We start from the raw sequence: 22,927 nt of genomic DNA, 5'->3' as shown, positions 1-22,927 counted from the left end.
GGAGTCCCAATGGGAGGCGCGGCAGGTCGAGCTGACCGCCCGGACGGATCGCATTAAACCTCATTCAGCTCGCCATGTTCACCAGCATCAGTGGTTGAGCCGCATCGCTTACGTGCGCATACGTACGTACGTATACCGTTGCACCACCAACCGCGTGCAACGCCGCACGCTCCATCTATCTCATCTATCTATATATCGCCTGCGCTCGCCCGCCCCGTCACGCCAACCCACCACCCTCGCCACCCCAACCTCAACCTCAACCATGGAGCTGCTGCCCCTGCTCACGGCGCTCCTCCTCGCGCACGCCATGGCCTACCTGGCCTGGCACGCTCTCGCCCGTCGCCGCCGCGAGCGCTGCTACCTGCTCGACTACGCCTGCCACAAGCCCTCCGACGACCGCAAGGTCACCACCGAGATGGCCGGCGCCGTCATCGAGCGCAACAAGCGCCTCGGCCTCCCCGACTACCGCTTCCTCCTCAAGGTCATCGTCAACTCCGGCATCGGCGAGCACACCTACTCCCCGCGCAACGTCCTCGACGGCCGCGAGGAGTGCGCCACCCACTACGACGCGCTCGACGAGATGGACGCCTTCTTCGACGACGCCGTCCGGGCCGTCCTCGCCAAGACCGGCGTCTCCCCTCGCGACGTCGACCTGGTGGTCCTCAACGTCGGCTCATTCTCCCCGGCGCCCTCGCTCGCCGCCAGGCTGGTCAGCCGCTTCGGCATGCGGGAGGACGTCATGGCCTACAACCTCTCCGGCATGGGCTGCAGCGCCGGGCTCGTCTCCGTCGACCTCGCCCACCGCGTCATGCTCACCCGCCCGCGCACCATGGCGCTCGTCGTCACCTCCGAGTCCTGCGCCCCCAACTGGTACAACGGCACCGACAAGTCCATGATGCTCGGCAACTGCCTCTTCCGCTGCGGCGGCGCCGCCGCCCTACTGACCAACGACCCGGCCTTCAGATCCCGGGCCAAGATGGAGCTGCGCTGCCTCGTGCGCGCGCACATCGGCGCCTACGACGACGCGCACGCCGCCGCCGTCCACCGCGAGGACGCCGACGGCCGCCTCGGGGTCAGCCTCAGCAAGGACCTCCCCAAGGCCGCCGTGCGCGCCTTCAGCCAGAACCTCCAGCGCCTCGCGCCGCGCATCCTGCCCGCCGCCGAGCTGGCCCGCTTCACGCTCCGCCTCCTCGCGGGGAAGCTCACGCGCCGGAAGCTCAAGTTCGAGGGCCCCAAGATCAACTTCAAGACTGGGGTCGACCACTTCTGCCTCCACCCCGGCGGGACGGCCGTCATCGACGCCGTCAGGAAGAACCTCGGCCTCACCACCTACGACGTCGAGCCGGCCACCATGACGCTGCACCGCTGGGGGAACACCTCCGCCAGCAGCCTCTGGTACGTGCTCTCCTACATGGAGGCCAAGCGCCGCCTCAAGGCAGGGGACAGGGTGCTCATGGTCACCTTCGGCTCCGGCTTCAAGTGCAACAGCTGCTACTGGGAGGTCAGCAAGGACCTCCACGACGCCGGCGCCTGGGAGGACTGCATCGACGACTACCCGCCGGAGACCATGGTCAATCCCTACACCGAGAAGTTCGGATGGGTCAACGACCTGCAGGGCGGGGGTGGCATCCTCCCGTTCTAACCTTCTCCACATGCATTTTTTTACCTTCAGAAAAGAAAATTGATTTATTCAGAATTAGATGCTCATAAAAATATTTTTTATTCAGCGATTGTGTGTATGTACGGTGGGTTTTTTTTTCTTCCTTTTCGTTTACAATTTTCTGCTCGTCCTGCTGATACGAATCTGTATACTTGTAAAAATAGTTAGCTCGTACATCATGTGGTGTTGTTCCAGTATTAGGAAGAACAAAAAACTAGAGTGTAAAACTGGATGTGTACATGAAGATCAACAAAGGTCATTACTTTACGCGCGCATATATATATGTGCGGCGTCCCACTTTGTGTACATTGTTGATGGCAGTTGCTTCACATGGATATGTTCACCGCGCGAACTTGGAAAACAATTTAGGTTCATGGGATTCACTCTGTCTAAATTCTCACGCAGGTAAAAAAGTGTCCTTTTTGCTATTTCCGGTTGCCACAAATATTTGGACATATAGGTTGGAGCTATTTTTTCAAACCATGCATTTTCACTTTTCAAACCTCACAATGTGTGTCTTGCTGGTCCAATTTTTAGTCCATATAGGCTACATATGAAGTGTCTTCCATCTTTCTAATGTCAACGCACAAATGAACAATGTAAGATATTTATTGTAGACATTCACACAAATATCTTTTGCCTTGCATTATCTCGACTTACAATGTACTGTACAAAATTCTAGATGGATTTATATTTTTTTCTTGTTTTTTCCGGAAGTAACCTATACCTGCAATAAGCCCCGAGTCGACTATATAATATGTCCCTTGAAATTCAATGGTACCGAAACCATTCCATTTATATATTTATACTTTAAACATTATTGACTTGCCACGTTTCTACGTATTTATTTTCATAACTCAGATAGAAGATAGGCAAGATATCAAAAATAAATCTCAACATCTGATAAGATTCCTATGAATATCAAAGGCTAAGAAGTGAGCTAACTCATTTGGTTGGAGAAGTGGGTGTACAACCTAGCCACTTAGGTTCAAATCCTCGCAGACACAGATTTAGATTCTTATTATTTCAAAAGAAAATGGTGGTAAAGGAATTTAAAAAAAATCAAAGGCTGGATTGTTATCACTGGTTCACACTTGTATTTGTAGGATGCTGTTATTAGAAGGTTAAATAAATAATATGACTTGACATAAAACGTTAATAAAACAAAAGCAAACATGATGTTATTATTTAACATGTCATCAGTCTGCATGATAACTTTATTTAAGCGATAATGTGCCATCACGAAAGACCATTGATCTTCAAATGGTGACTCGCCTATCTCAAGGTAGTCTTAGAGACTCTAACGGAGCATGTAAACACGTGAACTATGTACCGCATTTATAGGACACATAAAACCACTTTTACCGTTCGAAAATAGCTCGCGCAGAACGAAGCTCACAAACTCGATCCGTGAAAGAGATAAAAGTTAGGATTTCAACATATCAATATTTAACATGTCAAAGCATATCCAAATTTATTCAATCAAAAAAATACAAGAAATACTTCGATTCAAATGATCATCCACGTCACAATATTATCCAAATCAAATTACAATAGTAGTTTCGATCAAATAAATAACCAAACTGTCATTTAGTGATCGTGGCAAGCCAAAAAAAACTAATGCCAAATCCACAAGTCCTCCAATGCTACTGCCTCAAGCACAATCGTTGGATCGTGACTTTTACCGTAGTAGTGCCATTGCCAAGTTTTTGAGCAATTCTTCCAGTGCATACAATTGGCACTACCTAGCATGCCCTGCCAACTTCTCTTTGCATTCATCTGCATCAATCTAATAGTATCTTCTTCGTTGGGAGCTCGAAGATACACCTAACAAAAGAGCCAAATCACCACCTTGGCAAACCTCTGCACATATTCAATGGTTGTATCTTCACCAATGTGAAGGTACTCATCGCAATAATTTGTGGGTATGCCATATGCAAGCACACGCATGGCTACGGAGATATTTTGGTACATGCTAAACCCTAGAACCCCGACTGCATCTCTACGACACCGAAAGTATGTGATGTTGGCCTCGCAAGCTTTTACGATTCTGAAAAACAATTCTCGCCGCATTTCGAAACCTTCTACGGAAGAGATGTGGGGGCTTATGTTGGTACTTCAACGAAGTAATCTTGCATCAGCTAGTGGTGGCCGAGCGACTGGTTTCGCAGGACGCAAATACGGCCGAGCAAAGATCTGTGCTGCCTGTTCAAGAGGCTCCATCTATCCTCAATCTCCTTGATGGCAAGGACGATGGCCAAATACTCAATGTCATCATCGCGGAGCATGTCATAGATGTTCGAATCGTAGGAGGAGGACGAGTTCTCGAAAAAGAACTCATTGCTCTCGCTCAGCGACGAAGCCATCTGCAACAATCACATATCGCTCGTCAAAATCCATGGACTCTAACCCGCGCGGGAGATCGAACGAGATGTTACCGTGTCGTGGTGGTCGAGGTCCATTCGAGATTCAACCTCTCAGGAGAGCAAGAACATGGTAGCAGAATAACTGGCTAATACCAGCCACCGCGGAAAAGTGCATCGGTGCTCGTTACTGATGACCCACAAGTATAGGGGATCGCAGCAGTCTTCGCGGGTAGTAAAACCCAATTTATTGATTCGACACAAGGGGAGACAAAGAATACTTGAAAGCCTTAACAGCGGAGTTGTCAATTCAGCTGCACCTGGAAACAGACTTGCTCGCAAGAGTTTATCAGTAGTAACAGTTTTATAGCAGTAGCAGTAGTGAAATAACAAAGCAGAGAGTAACAAAGACAAGAATAAGTGATTATAGTAAACAGCAGGATTAAAATACTGTAGGCACGGGGACGGATGAACGGGCGTTGCATGGATGAGAGAAACTCATGTAACAATCAAGCAGGGCATTTGCAGATAATAATAAAACGGTGTCTAAGTACAAAGCAATCAATAGGCATGTGTTCCAATTATAGTCGTACGTGCTCGCAATGAGAAACTTGCACAACATCTTTTGTCCTACCAGCCGGTGGCAGCCGGGCCTCAAGGGAATCTACTGGATATTAAGGTACTCCTTTTAATAGAGTACCGGAGCAAAGCATTAACACTCCGTGAACACATGTGATCCTCACATCACTACCATCCCCTCCGGTTGTCCCGATTTCTGTCACTTCGGGGCCATTGGTTCCGGACAGCGACATGTGTATACAACTTGCAGGTAAGACCATAAACAATGAATATCATGATGAAATAATAACATGTTCAGATCTGAGATCATGGCACTCGGGCCCTAGTGACAAGCATTAAGCATAACAAGTTGCAACAATATCATCAAAGTACCAATTACGGACACTAGGCACTATGCCCTAACAATCTTATACTATTACATGACCAATCTCATCCAATCCCTACCATCCCCTTCAGCCTACAAATGGGGAATTACTCACACATGGATGGGGGAAACATGGCTGGTCGATGGAGAGGCGTCGGTGGTGATGATGGCGATGATCTCCTCCAATTCCCCGTCCCGGCGGAGTGCCAGAACGGAGACTTCTGGCTCCTGAGACAGAGTTTCACGATGTGGCGGCGTTCTGGAGGGTTTCTGGCGACTTCGACTTCCTCCCGTGCGTTTTTAGGTCGAAGGCAATAAGTAGTCCGAAGGAGGGCGTCGGGGGCCAGCCGAGGCCACCACACACTAGGGCCGCGCGGGCCCCTCCTGGGCCGCGCCGGCCTAGTGTGTGGGGCCCTCGTGCCCCCACCTGGCTTGCCCTTCTGGCTCCGTAAGTATTCTGGGAAAATAGGGCCTTCTGTATAAATTCCGAGGATTTTCCTGAAAGTTGGATTTCTGCACAAAAACGAGACACCAGAACAGTTCTGCTGAAAACAGCGTTAGTCCGTGTTAGTTGCATCCAAAATACACAAATTAGAGGCAAAACAATAGCAAAAGTGTTCGGGAAAGTAGATACGTTTTGGACGTATCAACTCCCCCCAAACTTAGCTTATTGCTTGTCCTCAAGCAATTCAGTTAACAACTGAGCGATAAAAGAACTTTCACGAACACATTTGTTCATATGATGTAAATATTCCCATGCTATGGCTAATACTTAGGCAGTTCATAATAAGATACATGCAAATAAGATCATCTAATAGCTATGTCAATCATGGAAAGGTACCAACAATTAATAATAAGCATCATGAATCATGTATATAAGCAGGATTGCAATGTTCATAAAAGAGTATGATAGAGTGGTATCTCGCTTGCCCATATTTGATCAGCAAAACATAAATGCTCAGGCACCTCTGAAGTTCATAGAAAGACTAGAAATAGTGATTGTCAAAGATAAAAGCATCAAAGTTATACCACAATCAATCATATTTTGAGACAAGCATATTACACTAAGAATGACAGTTGTGCTCTCAAGAAAGTACTCAAAGAAAGGATGGAGACTCAATGTAAAAGTAAAAGATTGACCCTTCGCAGAGGGAAGCAGGGATTAACATGCGCTAGAGCTTTTCATTTTTATAAAGACAGAAGTAAAATGGTTTTGAGAGGTGTTTGTTGTTGTCAACGAATGGTAATGGGCACTCTAACTACCTCATCAACCGGACTTTCAAGAGCGGCTCCCATGAAATTTTATTTTTGGGTGGCACTCCTTCCAACCTTGCTTTCACAAACCATGGCTAACCGAATCCTCGGGTGCCTGCCAACAATCTCATACCATGAAGGAGTGCCTTTTTATTTTAGTTTTATTTAGATGACACTCCTCCCCACCTTTGCTTTCTCAAGCCATGGCTAACCGAATCCTCGGGTGCCTGCCAACAATCTCATACCATGGAGGAGTGTCTATTTGTAAATTTATGAAAGTTAGTTAATTGGGGCTGGGAACCCCGTTGCCAGCTCTTTTTGCAAATTTATTGGATAAGTGGATGTGCCACTAGTCCATTGGTGAAAGTCCGTCCGGAGTAAATGACAAGATCGAAAGATAAACACCACATACTTCCTCATGAGCTATAAAACGTTAACACAAATTGAGAAGCATTTTGAAAGGGTTTTAAAGGTAGCACATGAGAATTTACTTGGAATGGTTTGAAATGCCATGCATAGGTATTTATGGTGGACACTCTGGAATAACTTGGTTTTCATGTGTTTGGAGGCACGAGCAGTGTTCCCGCTCAGTACAAGTGAAGGCTAGCAAAAGACTAGGGAGCGACAAATCAAGAGAGCAAAGAATCGTCATAATCATGCTTGCGGCAAAATAAATTAACAGAGGCATAAAAGTGATACAAGGACTCTGAAGCAATGTAAATCATTGAGGCTTAATTGACTTTTGTTCAGTCATATGCATGCGTGAGCATGTGCCAAGTTAATTCAAACGAATTATTCAGAGGAGGATACCACAATATCATATCTATTTATGAATAAAACAATGCAAGCAAACATCCATGACATGCTACTCATATTAATAAATTGGAGCTTAACATGAGAGATCATGAACTACTAGACTTTCTTAAGTGACATATACCTCACATGAACCAACCAAGCATGCTCACATTGATGAGTATATGTACAAAAATTAAAACAAATAGAGTTCATACCAGCCTCTCACCACAATCAGATTGTCGTAGATCGTCATTATTGCCTTTTCACTTGTGTAGCTTGAATGATATGGAATGAAAACCACGCTCCAGCCACCGAAGACCATTGAATTCATAAAGAACTTTACAAAACCAAAGAAGAACAGCAAATATTTTTGGTGTTTTCGAATTTGAAACAAGAACAAAAGGAAACAAGCAAACAAAGCAAAATCTTTTTGGGTTTTCTTATAGCAAACTAACGATAGCAAATAAAGCAAAATGAAAGCAAGAAACCAAAATAACAAGTGGTAAAGAGAAACAACAGAAATATTTTTGGTCTTTTTGTGTTTTAGGAAAGAAACAAAACAAAAACAAGAGAATGAAGACTAGAAGAAACACATAAAAGCAGGATGACAGAAATCTGCCAAAACCTGACAGCAGTACAGAAATCGATTTTTACAAAAATCTTCCGTTGCTCAGATCGAAAAGTGTTCAACTAATGAAAGTTAGATCACAACCCGGGGAAAATGCACAAAAATTGGCAGCTCAAAATAACGTCCTGGCTGTGTGCACGAATTTTTCTAGTAACAGTCCAGAATCTGTTTTCAGGCATCACCTCCCCAAATATCATCTTCGTCTCATTAGAAAACCACTCAAAGAAACTAAACAAGTATATACAAGTATCCAGCAACCATAATATGCAAAGAATGAGTGATGCCGGTATACCTCCCCCCAAGCTTAGGCTTTTGCCTAAGTGGAGATCAATCCCATGGTGCCTCGTCGAAAAATAGGACCAACGGTATAATTTTTATGGATTTTTGAAAATTTTGAAAAATGCACATTTCTGGGTATTAAGTTTATTATTACTGACCAGGAATTTTTTTGAAATCTCTAACTAACTAAGGAACTTTACAAAACAAAAGTGCTACAGCAAGTAGAACAAGTGGAGGAAGAAAGAGATGTTGTTTAGTTCTTCTATGCATATAAAATGAATTTGTTAACAAGGTTGATCAAGTCTTGCCACCAAATAAATTTTACATAACATAAGAAGAATTAAACCTCAAATCAATCATGTTACCTTGAATTGTATTGACATTGATCCAATCACAAGAGTTTGATATTCTTCTTTAGGCTCATATATAGGACAATCGATAGTTCCAACTTTGATAGTTCTCACATTAGAAATAGTATTAACTCCACATGCTTTCTCAATCCTCTTGGGAAAATAAACGGTATGCTCCTTGTCATCAATATTGAAAGTAACTTTTCCCTTATTGCAATCAATAACAGCCCCTGCGGTGTTAAGAAAAGGTCTCCCAAGAATAATAGACATATTATCATCTTCAAGCATTTCCAACACAACAAAATCAGTTAATATCAAGCAGTTATTAGTAACTTGAACAGGAACATCCTCACATATACCAACAGGAATAGCAGTAGATTTATCAGCCATTTGCAAAGATATATCAGTAGGTATCAACTTATCTAAGTAAAGTCTCTTGTAAAGAGAGAAAGGCATAACACTAACACCGGCTCCCAAGTCACATAGAGCAGTTTTAACATAATTATTCTTAATAGAACAAGGAATAGTCGGAATACCTGGGTCGCCAAGCTTCTTTGGAACCTTACCATTGAAAGAGTAATTAGCAAGCATAGTGGAAATCTCCTCATTAGGAATTTTCCTTTTGTTAGTGACAATATCTTTCATATACTTTGAATAAGGAGGCAATTTAATAGCATCAGTCAAAGGGATTTGCAAGAATAAAGGTTTCATCCAATCACAAAATTTATTATAGTGTTCCTCTTCCTTTGATTTTAGTTTCTTAGCAGGAAAAGGCATTTGCTTTTGAACCCAAGGTTCCCTTTCATTACCATGTTTCTTAGCAATAAAATCTTCTTTAGTATACTTTTTATTTTTAGCATGCTTTTCAGGTTCTTCTTCAACCTCTTCTTTATCAGGAGTATCATTCTTATCATTATCTTTATCATGTTCATTACCACTTTCAGTTTCAGCATCAGAAATAGAAATACTATTAGGATCATTAACAGGTTCAGAGGATTCTACAACATTCTTATGTTTCTTTTTCTTTTTCTTAGATGGAGCACTAGTTTTAGTTCGTTGAGAATCTTGTTCAACTCTTTTGGGATGTCCTTCAGGATATAGTGGATCCTGGGTAGAAACACCACCTCTAGTTGTTACTTCATAAGCATGTTTTTCTTTAGAATTATTTCCCAACAAGTCATTTTGCACTTTAGTGAGTTGATCAATTTGAGTTTGAACCATATGAAAATGTTTAACAAGCATCTTAACATCATTGGAGGTTCTCTCCACAATACCATGCAATTCACTAATAGCTCGTGAATTTTCCATTAAATGATTCTCTACTCTCATATTAAAATTTTCTTGCTTAACAATATAATTATCAAACTCATCTAAGCATTGAGCAGGAGGTTTCGAATACTGTTATCACCAGAATTTGACCGAGTCAGAGGTGGGCCACGATTGAGATAGACCTGAAGATATACATGGAAGGAAAAACAAGAATTGGCCTTATACACGAAGTTGGGCTGAATTGCCCATGTATCTGTAATATAGTAGATCGCATCTTAGATTAAAAGTTAGAGTTTTACTCGTGCACGGTTAGGTGCACGTCCGAATTAGAAAGTCCCTTGGACTATAAATATGTATCTAGGGTTTATGGAATAAACAACAACTCACGTTCAACCCAAAACAAACCAATCTCGGCGCATCGCCAACTCCTTCGTCTCGAGGGTTTCTACCAGGTAAGCGACATGCTGCCTAGATCGCATCTTGCGATCTAGGCAGCACAAGCTCCACGTTGTTCATGCGTTGCTCGTACTGAAGCGTCTTTGATGGCGAGCAACGTAGTTATCATAGATGTGTTAGGGTTAGCATAGCTCTTCGTATAACATGCTTACGTAGTGCAACCCTTGCATGTCTAGCCGCCCTCACACCTGTCTCAGGTGTGGGGGCGGCACCCCGCTTGATCATTATTTAGTAGATCTGATCCGTTACGATTGCTCCTTGTTCTGCAAGGATTAGTTTAATATCTGCAATAGTTAGGCCTTACAAAGGGGGGGAGGATCCAGCGGCACGTAGGGTGGCGTTCGCAAGTCCTAAACAGGATGTTCCGAGGATCAACTTCATGTTGGTTTTTAGGCCTTGTTTAGGATCGGCTTACGATCACCGTGCGTGGCCGCGAGGCCCAACCTGGAGTAGGATGATCCGATTATGCGGTGAAAACCCTAAATCGTCGTAGATCTCATTAGCTTTATCTTGATCAAGCAGGATCACCATATATTCGTGCACCCCATACGAATCATGGGTGGATCGGCTCTTTGAGCCGATTCACAGGATAACCTGAGAGCCGATCGAGGCTCGTATTTAATGTTTACGTGTATGCCATGCAGGAAACTAAGCGAGGCATCCCCATCACCTTCCTGACCAGGTATAGGTCAGGTGGCACGCCCTTGCACTTCGCATCGCCGCGTGTGACCAGAAGAGCATTGCGGGCCGTTGCTCGGAGGGGTCTCAGCCAGCCGCAGCTCTAGGCTCTTCCCGGCTCTACAGTGTTGACAAGCCGCTGCCCGCCGGTGGGTTTTGGCAGTCAACAAATACGGAATATCTTCCCTAGTAAAGCGTTGAAGAGAGTGTACCTCAATCATTGATGAAGGGGGAGTTATCTTACATAAATCTTCTATAGGAGGTAAATTCTTCATGTCTTCAGGTTTAATACCCTTCTCCTTAAGAGACTTCTTGGCTTCCCTCATATCTTCATCATTTAATTTAATCATACCCCTCTTCTTCAATATCGGTGTCGGGGTTGGTTCAGGTGTAGTCCAATCATCATGATTCCGGCCTATTTTAGCCAATAATTCTTCAGCGTCGTCTGGAGTTCTTTCCTAAAAACACAACCAGCACAACTATCTAGGTATGCCCTAGACTCAATGGTTAGTCCACTATAAAATATATCAAGTAAATCATGCTTTTCCAAATCATGTTCAGGCCGAGCTCTAATAAGAGAGCAAAATCTCGCCCAAGCCTCAGGCAATTTCTCTCCATCTTCCTGGTCAAAATTATAAATTCTCTGCAAAGCAATATGTTGAGCACTAGCAGGAAAGTATTTCCGGAAGAAAACATCAAGCAATTCTTTTGGAATTTTAATAGAATCAGGTGGCAAACTATTATACCAAGTTTTAGCGTCATCCTTTAATGAGAATGGAAAGATTTTAGCAACAAAGTAAGTACGCTTCTTTACATCATCAGAAAACAAGCTACTCAGAGTAGATAACTCAATCATGTGTTCAACAACACTTTCTTTTTCAGTACCACAAAAGGGTGTTTTCTCAACAATAGCTATATGAGATAGATCAAGAGAAAAATCATAATCTTTATCCTTAATGTTTATAGGAGATGTGGCAAATTTAGGATCAGGAGACAATTTATATCTAACAGCATGTTCTGCAAGCAACTTTTTAATTTTTCTTGCATCAGTAGTAGCATTGCATTTTTCAATAAAATCATCATCAAGTTCCACATAATCTTCATCAAGATCATCACTAGAATATTCAACAGACTCAGGTGAATTAACAGGTGTAGCAGCATTTTCATTAGGAGTTTCAGTATTTTCAATTTGTCTAGACTTAGCAATTGTAGCATCTAGAAAAGATCCTAACGAACCATCATTATCAAGCACAGCAGAAGCATCATCAAAATTATAAGAGGAATTTTCAGATTCAGCAGAAGTACCAGCATTTGAATCTTGTGGTGGTGAAACAAGTTCACTTATCACAGATGGTGAATCAAGAGCAGCAGAGGTACTAAGAGTTGTACCTTTTCTTGTAGTGGATGGTAATATGGCGACCTTAGTATCGCGAGGTTTACCCATGATGGAGAATTTGCAGCGAACAATACCAATCCAAGTGAACTTCCAAATAAAGCTATGCTCCCCGGCAACGGCGCCAGAAAACAGTCTTGATGACCCACAAGTATAGGGGATCGCAGCAGTCTTCGCGGGTAGTAAAACCCAATTTATTGATTCGACACAAGGGGAGACAAAGAATACTTGAAAGCCTTAACAGCGGAGTTGTCAATTCAGCTGCACCTGGAAACAGACTTGCTCGCAAGAGTTTATCAGTAGTAACAGTTTTATAGCAGTAGCAGTAGTGAAATAACAGCAGCAGAGTAACAAAGACAAAGTAGTGATTATAGTAAACAGCAGGATTAAAATATCGTAGGCACGGGGACGGATGAACGGGCGTTGCATGGATGAGAGAAACTCATGTAACAATCAATGTGGCATTTGCAGATAATAATAAAACGGTGTCTAAGTACAAAGCAATCAATAGGCATGTGTTCCAATTATAGTCGTACGTGCTCGCAATGAGAAACTTGCACAACATCTTTTGTCCTACCAGCCGGTGGCAGCCGGGCCTCAAGGGAATCTACTGGATATTAAGGTACTCCTTTTAATAGAGTACCGGAGCAAAGCATTAACACTCCGTGAACACATGTGATCCTCACATCACTACCATCCCCTCCGGTTGTCCCGATTTCTGTCACTTCGGGGCCATTGGTTTGATGTCTACGTTCCCCCTCCTTTCCTGTAGACAATGTTGGGCCTCCAAGAGCAGAGGTTTGTAGAACAGCAGCAAGTTTTCCCTTAAGTGGATCACCCAAGGTTTATCGAACTCAGGGAGGAAGAGGTCAAAGATATCCCTCTCATGCAACCCTGCAACCACAAAGCAAGAAGTCTCTTGTGTCCCCAACACACCTAATAGGTGCACTAGTTCGGCGAAGAGATAGTGAAATACAGGTGGTATGAATATATATGAGCAGTAGCAACGGTGCGAGAAAATAGCTTGCGGCGTGTAGTGATGGATGGTGGTATTGCAGCAGTAGTAACACAGTGAAACAGTAAACAAGCAGCGATAGCAGTATTTAGGAACAAGGCCTAGGGATTACACTTTCACTAGTGGACACTCTCAACATTGATCACATAACAGAACAGATAAATGCATACTCTACACTTTTGTTGGATGATGAACGCATTGCGTAGGATTACACGAACCCTCAATGCCGGAGTTAACAAGCTCCACAATTTGTTCATATTTAGTAACCTTATAGTGTAAGATAGATCAACAGACTAAACCAAGTACTAACATAGCATGCACACTGTCACCTTCATGCATATGTAGGAGGAATAGATCACATCAATATTATCATAGCAATAGTTAACTTCGCAATCTACAAGAGATCATGATCATAGCATAAACCAAGTACTAACACGGTGCACACACTGTCACCTTTACACACGTGCAGGAGGAATAGAACTACTTTAATAACACATCACCAGAGTAGCACATAGATAAATTGTGATACAAAACTCATATGAATCTCAATCATGTAAAGCAGCTCATGAGATCATTGTATTGAAGTACATAGGAGAGATTAACCACATAGCTACCGGTACAGCCCCGAGCCTCGATGGAGAACTACTCCCTCCTCATGGGAGCAGCAGCGGTGATGAAGATGGCGGTGGAGATGGCAGCGGTGTCGATGGAGAAGCCTTCCGGGGGCACTTCCCCGCTCCGGCAGGGTGCCGGAACACCTGTCCCCCAGATCTTGGCTTCGCGATGGCGGCGGCTCTGGAAGGTTTTCGTGGGTTTCGTCCATCGTTATAGGGTTTTCTGATCCAGGGGCTTTTTATAGGCGGAGAGGCGGCGCAGGAAGGTCGAAGGGGGGCCCACACCCTAGGGGGGCGCGCCCCCCCCCTAGGCCGCGCCGGGGTGTGGTGTGGCGGCCCTGCCTCCCTTCTCTGGCGGTTCTCGTGTGGACTGGGTGCTTCCCGGGAAAATAGTAACCAGGCCGTTGATTTCGTCCGATTCCGAGAATATTTCGTTACTAGGATTTCTGAAACCAAAAACAGCAGAAAACAGGAACTGGCACTTCGGCATCTTGTTAATAGGTTAGTTCCAGAAAATGCACGAATATGACATAAAGTGTGCATAAAACATGTAGATAACATCAATAATGTGGCATGGAACATAAGAAATTATCGATACGTCGGAGACGTATCAGCATCCCCAAGCTTAGTTCTGCTCGTCCCGAGCAGGTAAAACGATAACACAGATAATTTCTGGAGTGACATGCCATCATAAACTTGATCATACTATTTGTACAGCATATGTAGTGAATGCAGCGATCAAAACAATGGTAATGACATGAGTAAACAAGTGAATCATAAAGCAAAGACTTTTCATGAATAGCACTTCAAGACAAGCATCAATAAGTCTTGCATAAGAGTTAACTCATAAAGCAATAATTCAAAGTAAAGGCATTGAAGCAACACAAAAGAAGATTAAGTTTCAGCGGTTGCTTTCAACTTATAACATGTATATCTCATGGATAGTTGTCAATGCAAAGCAATATAACAAATGCAATAAGCAAGTATGTAAGAATCAATGCACAGTTCACACAAGTGTTTGCTTCTTGAGGTGGAGAGAGATAGGTGAATTGACTCAACATTGAAAGTAAAAGAATGGTCCTCATAGAGGAAAAGCATCGATTGCTATATTTGTGCTAGAGCTTTGGTTTTGAAAACATAAAGAGAGCATAAAAAATAAAGTTTTGAGAGGTGTATGTTGTTGTCAACGAATGGTAGCGGGTACTCTAACCCCCTTGCCAGACAAACCTTCAAAGAGCGGCTCCCATTTTATTTTATTTTGGGTGGCACTCCTTCCAACCTTTCTTTCACAAACCATGGCTAACCGAATCCTCGGGTGCCTGCCAACAATCTCATACCATGAAGGAGTGCCTTTTTATTTTAGTTTTATTATGATGACACTCCTCCCAACCTTTGCTTACACAAGCCATGGCTAACCGAATCCTTCGGGTGCCGTCCAACAATCACATACCATGGAGGAGTGTCTATTTTTGTTAATTAATTTGGGACTGGGAATCCCATTGCCAGCTCTTTTTGCAAAATTATTGGATAAGCGGATGAAGCCACTAGTCCATTGGTGAAAGTTGCCCAACAAGATTGAAAGATAAACACCACATACTTCCTCATGAGCTATAAAACATTGACACAAATCAGAGGTGATAAATTTTGAATTGTTTAAAGGTAGCACTCAAGCAATTTACTTTGGAATGGCAGGAAATACCATGTAGTAGGTAGGTATGGTGGACACAAATGGCATAGTGGTTGGCTCAAGTATTTTGGATGCATGAGAAGTATTCCCTCTCGATACAAGGCTTAGGCTAGCAAGGTTGTTTGAAACAAACACAAGGATGAACTAGTACAGCAAAACTCACATAAAAGACATATTACAAGCATTATAAAACTATACATCGTCTTCCTTGTTGTTCAAACTCAATACTAGAAATTATCTAGACCTTAGAGAGACCAATTATGCAAACCAAATTTTAGCATGCTCTATGTATTCTTCACTAATAGGTGCAAAGCATATGATGCAAGAGCTTAAACATGAGCACAACAATTGCCAAGTATCACATTACCCAAGACATTATAGCAATTACTACATGTAGCATTTTCCAATTCCAACCATATAACAATTTAACGAAGAGGAAACTTCGCCATGAATATTATGAGCTAAGAACACATGTGTTCATATGAACCAGCGGAGCGTGTCTCTCTCCCACACAAGCATGATGTAATCCAATTTATTCAAACACAAACAAAAATAAGAAACATACAGACGCTCCAAGCAAAGCACATAAAATGTGATGGAATAAAAATATAGTTTCAGGGGAGGAACCTGATAATGTTGTCGATGAAGAAGGGGATGCCTTGGGCATCCCCAAGCTTAGACGCTTGAGTCTTCTTGATATATGCAGGGGTGAACCACCGGGGCATCCCCAAGCTTAGAGCTTTCACTCTTCTTGATCATAGTATATCATCCTCCTCTCTTGACCCTTGAAAACTTCCTCCACACCAAACTCGAAACAACTCATTAGAGGGTTAGTGCACAATAAAAATTAACATATTCAGAGGTGACACAATCATTCTTAACACTTCTGGACATTGCATAATGCTACTGGACATTAGTGGATCAAAGAAATTCATCCAACATAGCGAAAGAGGCAATGCGAAATAAAAGGCAGAATCTGTCAAAACAGAACAGTTCGTATTGACGAATTTTAAAATGGCACCAGACTTGCTCAAATGAAAATGCTCAAATTGAATGAAAGTTGCGTACATATCTGAGGATCATGCACGTAAATTGGCTTAATTTTCTGAGTTACCTACAGGGAGGTGGACCCAGATTCGTGACAGCAAAGAAATCTGGAACTGCGCAGTAACCCAAATCTAGTACTTACTTTTCTATCAACGGCTTTACTTGGCACAACAAAACACAAAACTAAGATAAGGAGAGGTTGCTACAGTAGTAAACAACTTCCAAGACACAAAATAAAAACAAAGTACTGTAGCAAAATAACACATGGGTTATCTCCCAAGAAGTTCTTTTCTTTATAGCCATTAAGATGGGCTCAGCAGTTTTGATGATGCACTCGCAAGAAATAGTATTTGAAGCAAAAGAGAGCATCAAGAGGCAAATACAAAACACATTTAAGTCTAACATGCTTCCTATGAAAGGGAATCTTGTAAAGAAACAAGTTCATGAAGAGCAAAGTAACAAGCATAGGAAGATAAAACAAGTGTAGCTTGAAAAATTTCAGCACATAGAGAGGTGTTTTAGTAACATGAAAATTTCTACAACCATATTTTCCTCTCTCATAATAACTTTCGGTAGCAACATGAGCAAACTCAACAATATAACTATCACATAAAGCATTCTTATCATGAGTCTCATGCATAAAATTATTACTACTCCCAACATAAGCATAGTTATTCTTATTAATTGTAGTAGGAGCAAATTCAACAAAGTAGCTATCATTATTATTCTCATCAAGTGTAGGAGGCATAGTATTATCATCATAAAAATTACTCTCCATAGTAGGCGGCACTAAAAGACCAATATCATTATAATCATCATAAATAGGAGGCAAAGTATCATCAAAGTAAATTTTCTCCTCAATGCTTGGGGGACTAAAAAGATCATGCTCATCAAAACCAGCTTCCCCAAGCTTAGAATTTTCCATATCATTAGCAACAATGGTATTCAAAGTGTTCATACTAACATGTTTCATGGGTTTTTTAATTTTTGCATCAAACCATTCATGTCTTGACTCAGGAAATAGAATAAAAAGCTCACAGATGTTTTCCATTATGCCTTACTAGTGTAAACAAGAAACAAAAAGATGCAATTGCAGGATCTAAAGGAAATAGCTTCGAGCACAAACACAATGGCGCCAGAAAAGTACTTTACCTGGAACCGGAGTATGAGTGCCTTTTACCTTTCCTCCGCAAGAACGGCGCAGAAAAGTAGCTTGATGTCTACGTTCCCCCTCCTTTCCTGTAGACAATGTTGGGCCTCCAAGAGCAGAGGTTTGTAGAACAGCAGCAAGTTTTCCCTTAAGTGGATCACCCAAGGTTTATCGAACTCAGGGAGGAAGAGGTCAAAGATATCCCTCTCATGCAACCCTGCAACCACAAAGCAAGAAGTCTCTTGTGTCCCCAACACACCTAATAGGTGCACTAGTTCGGCGAAGAGATAGTGAAATACAGGTGGTATGAATATATATGAGCAGTAGCAACGGTGCGAGAAAATAGCTTGCGGCGTGTAGTGATGGATGGTGGTATTGCAGCAGTAGTAACACAGTGAAACAGTAAACAAGCAGCGATAGCAGTATTTAGGAACAAGGCCTAGGGATTACACTTTCACTAGTGGACACTCTCAACATTGATCACATAACAGAACAGATAAATGCATACTCTACACTTTTGTTGGATGATGAACGCATTGCGTAGGATTACACGAACCCTCAATACCGGAGTTAACAAGCTCCACAATTTGTTCATATTTAGTAACCTTATAGTGTAAGATAGATCAACAGACTAAACCAAGTACTAACATAGCATGCACACTGTCACCTTCATGCATATGTAGGAGGAATAGATCACATCAATATTATCATAGCAATAGTTAACTTCGCAATCTACAAGAGATCATGATCATAGCATAAACCAAGTACTAACACGGTGCACACACTGTCACCTTTACACACGTGCAGGAGGAATAGAACTACTTTAATAACACATCACCAGAGTAGCACATAGATAAATTGTGATACAAAACTCATATGAATCTCAATCATGTAAAGCAGCTCATGAGATCATTGTATTGAAGTACATAGGAGAGATTAACCACATAGCTACCGGTACAGCCCCGAGCCTCGATGGAGAACTACTCCCTCCTCATGGGAGCAGCAGCGGTGATGAAGATGGCGGTGGAGATGGCAGCGGTGTCGATGGAGAAGCCTTCCGGGGGCACTTCCCCGCTCCGGCAGGGTGCCGGAACAGAGATCCTGTCCCCCAGATCTTGGCTTCGCGATGGCGGCGGCTCTGGAAGGTTTTCGTGGGTTTCGTCCATCGTTATAGGGTTTTCTGATCCAGGGGCTTTTTATAGGCGGAGAGGCGGCGCAGGAAGGTCGAAGGGGGGCCCACACCCTAGGGGGGCGCGCCCCCCCCCTAGGCCGCGCCGGGGTGTGGTGTGGCGGCCCTGCCTCCCTTCTCTGGCGGTTCTCGTGTGTTCTGGATGCTTCCGGGTAAAATAGGAACCTGGGCGTTGATTTCGTCCGATTCCGAGAATATTTCGTTACTAGGATTTCTGAAACCAAAAACAGCAGAAAACAGGAACTGGCACTTCGGCATCTTGTTAATAGGTTAGTTCCAGAAAATGCACGAATATGACATAAAGTGTGCATAAAACATGTAGATAACATCAATAATGTGGCATGGAACATAAGAAATTATCGATACGTCGGAGACGTATCATGGTTCCGGACAGCGACATGTGTATACAACTTGCAGGTAAGACCATAAACAATGAATATCATGATGAAATAATAACATGTTCAGATCTGAGATCATGGCACTCGGGCCCTAGTGACAAGCATTAAGCATAACAAGTTGCAACAATATCATCAAAGTACCAATTACGGACACTAGGCACTATGCCCTAACAATCTTATACTATTACATGACCAATCTCATCCAATCCCTACCATCCCCTTCAGCCTACAGCGGGGGAATTACTCACACATGGATGGGGGAAACATGGCTGGTCGATGGAGAGGCGTCGGTGGTGATGATGGCGATGATCTCCTCCAATTCCCCGTCCCGGCGGAGTGCCAGAACGGAGACTTCTGGCTCCTGAGACGGAGTTTCACGATGTGGCAGCATTCTGGAGGGTTTCTAGCGACTTCGACTTCCTCCCGTGCGTTTTTAGGTCGAAGGCAATAAGTAGTCCGAAGGAGGGCGTCGGGGGCCAGCCAAGGCCACCACACACTAGGGCCGCGCGGGCCCCTCCTGGGCCGCGCCGGCCTAGTGTGTGGGGCCCTCGTGCCCCCACCTGGCTTGCCCTTCTGGCTCCGTAAGTATTCTGGGAAAATAGGGCCTTCTGTATAAATTCCGAGGATTTTCCTGAAAGTTGGATTTCTGCACAAAAACGAGACACCAGAACAGTTCTGCTGAAAACAGCGTTAGTCCGTGTTAGTTGCATCCAAAATACACAAATTAGAGGCAAAATAATAGCAAAAGTTTTCGGGAAAGTAGATACGTTTTGGACGTATCAGTTACCAAGCTACACTCAAGGGGCCCGAGGGCGTCGATCCCGCCATAGATCAGCAGCCACAACGACAATGAGCACCCCATAAAATACGCCAGGCCTATCGGGCCATCGCACCACCGTTACCTCACCAGCCACAACATTGACTGCTACCGTACATCTAGGTTCCCAGACGCCGCCGCCGCCAAATCCATGGATTTAGGCTTTCAACCATGATCTTCAAACGGTGGTTGGGGAAGAGCGACCTCGATGACACCTTAAATTATGGAGGGAAGAGGCGCTCCAAGGGCATCGCCCCCGTCTTGGTCGGACTAGCAGACTGATGTCTACGCCCCCTCCTTTTCCTGTAGACAGTGTTGGGCCTCCAAGAGCAGAGGTTTGTAGAACAGCAGCAAGTTTTCCCTTAAGTGGATCACCCAAGGTTTATCGAACTCAGGGAGGAAGAGGTCAAAGATATCCCTCTCATGCAACCCTGCAACCACAAAGCAAGAAGTCTCTTGTGTCCCCAACACACCTAATAGGTGCACTAGTTCGGCGAAGAGATAGTGAAATACAGGTGGTATGAATATATATGAGCAGTAGCAACGGTGCCAGAAAATAACTTGCTGGCGTGTAGTTGATGGTGGTAGTATTGCAGCAGTAGTAACGCAGTAAAATAGTAAACAAGCAGCGATAGCAGTATTTAGGAACAAGGCCTAGGGATTACACTTTCACTAGTGGACACTCTCAACATTGACCGCATAATAAATAACTCTTTCTCATATGTACTACATACACTCTTTTGTTGGATGATGAACACATTGCGTAGGATTACACGAACCCTCAATGCCGGAGTTAACAAGCTCCACAATAATGTTCATATTTAAATAACCTTAGAGCATAATAGATCATTGCAAAATAAACCAAGAACTAACATAGTGCACACACTGTCCACATTACGCTATGAAGGAGGAATAGATCACATCAATACTATCATAATGATAATTAACTCCACAATCTACAAGAGATCATGATCATAGCCTACGACAAGAACCACATAGTGCACACACTAGTCACCTTTACACCATGCAGGAGGAATAGACTACTTTAATAACATCACATGAGTAGCACACAACTAGTAGCGATACAAAGCTCATCATATGGATCTCAATCATGTAAAGCAGCTCATGAGATCATTGTATTGAAGTACATAGGAGAGAGATTAACCACATAGCTACCGGTACAGCCCCGATCCTCGATGGAGAACTACTCCCTCCTCATGGGAGACAGCAGCGGTGATGAAGATGGCGGTGGAGATGGCAGCGGTGTCGATGGAGAAGCCTTCCGGGGGCACTTCCCCGTCCCGGCGGCGTGCCGGAACAGAGACTCCTGTCCCCCGGATCTTGGCTTCGCGATGGCGCCGGCTCTGGAAGGTTTCTGTGGGTTTCGTCGAACGTCATAGGGTTTTCGCGACGGAGGCTTTAAATAGGCGGAAGGGCAGCGTCAGAAGGTCAACGAGGCGACGACACCATAGAGGGGCGCGGGCCCCCCCTAGGCCGCGCCAGCCTATGGTTTGGTGGGCCTGTGGCCCCCCTCTGGCCTCTCTGGTGTGTTCTGGATGCTTCCGGGGATTCTAAGATCTTTGGCGTTGATTTCGTCCGATTCCGAGAATATTTCTTTACTAGGATTTCTGAAACCAAAAACAGCAGAAAAACAAGAATCGGCACTTCGGCATCTTGTTAATAGGTTAGTTCCAGAAAATGCACAAATATGACATAAAGTGTGCACAAAACATGTAGATAACATCAATAATGTGGCATGGAACATAAGAAATTATCGATACGTCGGAGACGTATCAGCATCCCCAAGCTTAGTTCTGCTCGTCCCGAGCAGGTAAAACGATAACAAAGATAATTTCTGAAGTGACATGCCATCATAAACTTGATCATATTGTAAACATATGTAATGAATGCAGCGATCAAAACAATGGTAATGACATGAGTAAACAACTGAATCATAAAGCAAAGACTTTTCATGAATAGTACTTTCAAGACAAGTATCAATAAGTCTTGCATAAGAGTTAACTCATAAAGCAATAATTCAAAGTAGAGGCATTGAAGCAACACAAAGGAAGATGAAGTTTCAGCGGTTGCTTTCAACTTATAAGATGTATATCTCATGGATAATTGTCAATGCAAAGCAATATAACAAATGCAATATGCAAGTATGTAAGAATCAATGCACAGTTCACACAAGTGTTTGTTTCTTGAGGTGGAGAGAAATAGGTGAACCGACTCAACATAAAAGTAAAAGAAAGGTCCTTCAAAGAGGAAAGCATCGATTGCTATATTTGTGCTAGAGCTTCTATTTTGAAAACATGAAACAATTTTGTCAACGGTAGTAATAAAGCATATGTATCATGTAAATTATATCTTACAAGTTGCAAGCCTCATGCATAGTATACTAATAGTGCCCGCACCTTGTCCTAATTAGCTTGGACTACCGGATCATCACAATGCACATGTTTTAACCAAGTGTCACAAAGGGGTACCTCTATGCCGCCTGTACAAAGGTCTAAGGAGAAAGCTCGCATTGGATTTCTCGCTATTGATTATTCTCAACTTAGACATCCATACCGGGACAACATAGACAACAGATAATGGACTCCTCTTTTATGCATAAGCATGTAACAACAATTAATAATTTTCTCATATGAGATTGAGGATTTTGTCCAAAACTGAAACTTCCACCATGGATCATGGCTTTAGTTAGCGGCTGACAAGGTATCAATTTGTCAATGCCTATGGATTGTAGGCTAGGGTTTAGTTAGAAGTAGAGGGCAAGTAGATCTCGAAGGTTTCAGCCGAAAAGTACTCGACGATTACGAAAACTAGGGTTTGTAACAATGATTCGATTCTTTTTTCGTCCCTCGACTCCCCCTTTATATAGGAGGTGGAGCCGAGGGATTCGTGCTATACAAGTTACATAGTCCGGGACGGTTTCT

The 22,927-nt window shown here is 43.3% G+C and overlaps 1 protein-coding gene across 1 annotated transcript; it reads left to right on the top strand.

Moving 5' to 3' along the window:
• The first annotated feature begins 208 nt into the window (after positions 1 to 208).
• LOC127305401 (3-ketoacyl-CoA synthase 12) lies at positions 209 to 1,957 on the top strand. Its single transcript, XM_051335818.2, has one exon. The coding sequence runs from the start codon at positions 263 to 265 to the stop codon at positions 1,640 to 1,642; it is 1,380 nt and encodes a 459-aa protein (XP_051191778.1). The 5' UTR covers positions 209 to 262; the 3' UTR covers positions 1,643 to 1,957.
• The last annotated feature ends 20,970 nt before the right edge of the window (positions 1,958 to 22,927 follow it).

Source organism: Lolium perenne, chromosome 6 (genome assembly GCF_019359855.2).
Source record: "Lolium perenne isolate Kyuss_39 chromosome 6, Kyuss_2.0, whole genome shotgun sequence".
Classification (NCBI taxonomy): Eukaryota; Viridiplantae; Streptophyta; class Magnoliopsida; order Poales; family Poaceae; genus Lolium; species Lolium perenne.
This window is presented reverse-complemented; position numbering and strand designations above follow the sequence as displayed.

Coding starts and splice junctions, on each gene's coding strand:
- LOC127305401 (XM_051335818.2), top strand. CDS start 263: ATGGAGCTGCTGCCCCTGCTCACGGCGCTCCTCCTCGCGCACGCCATG.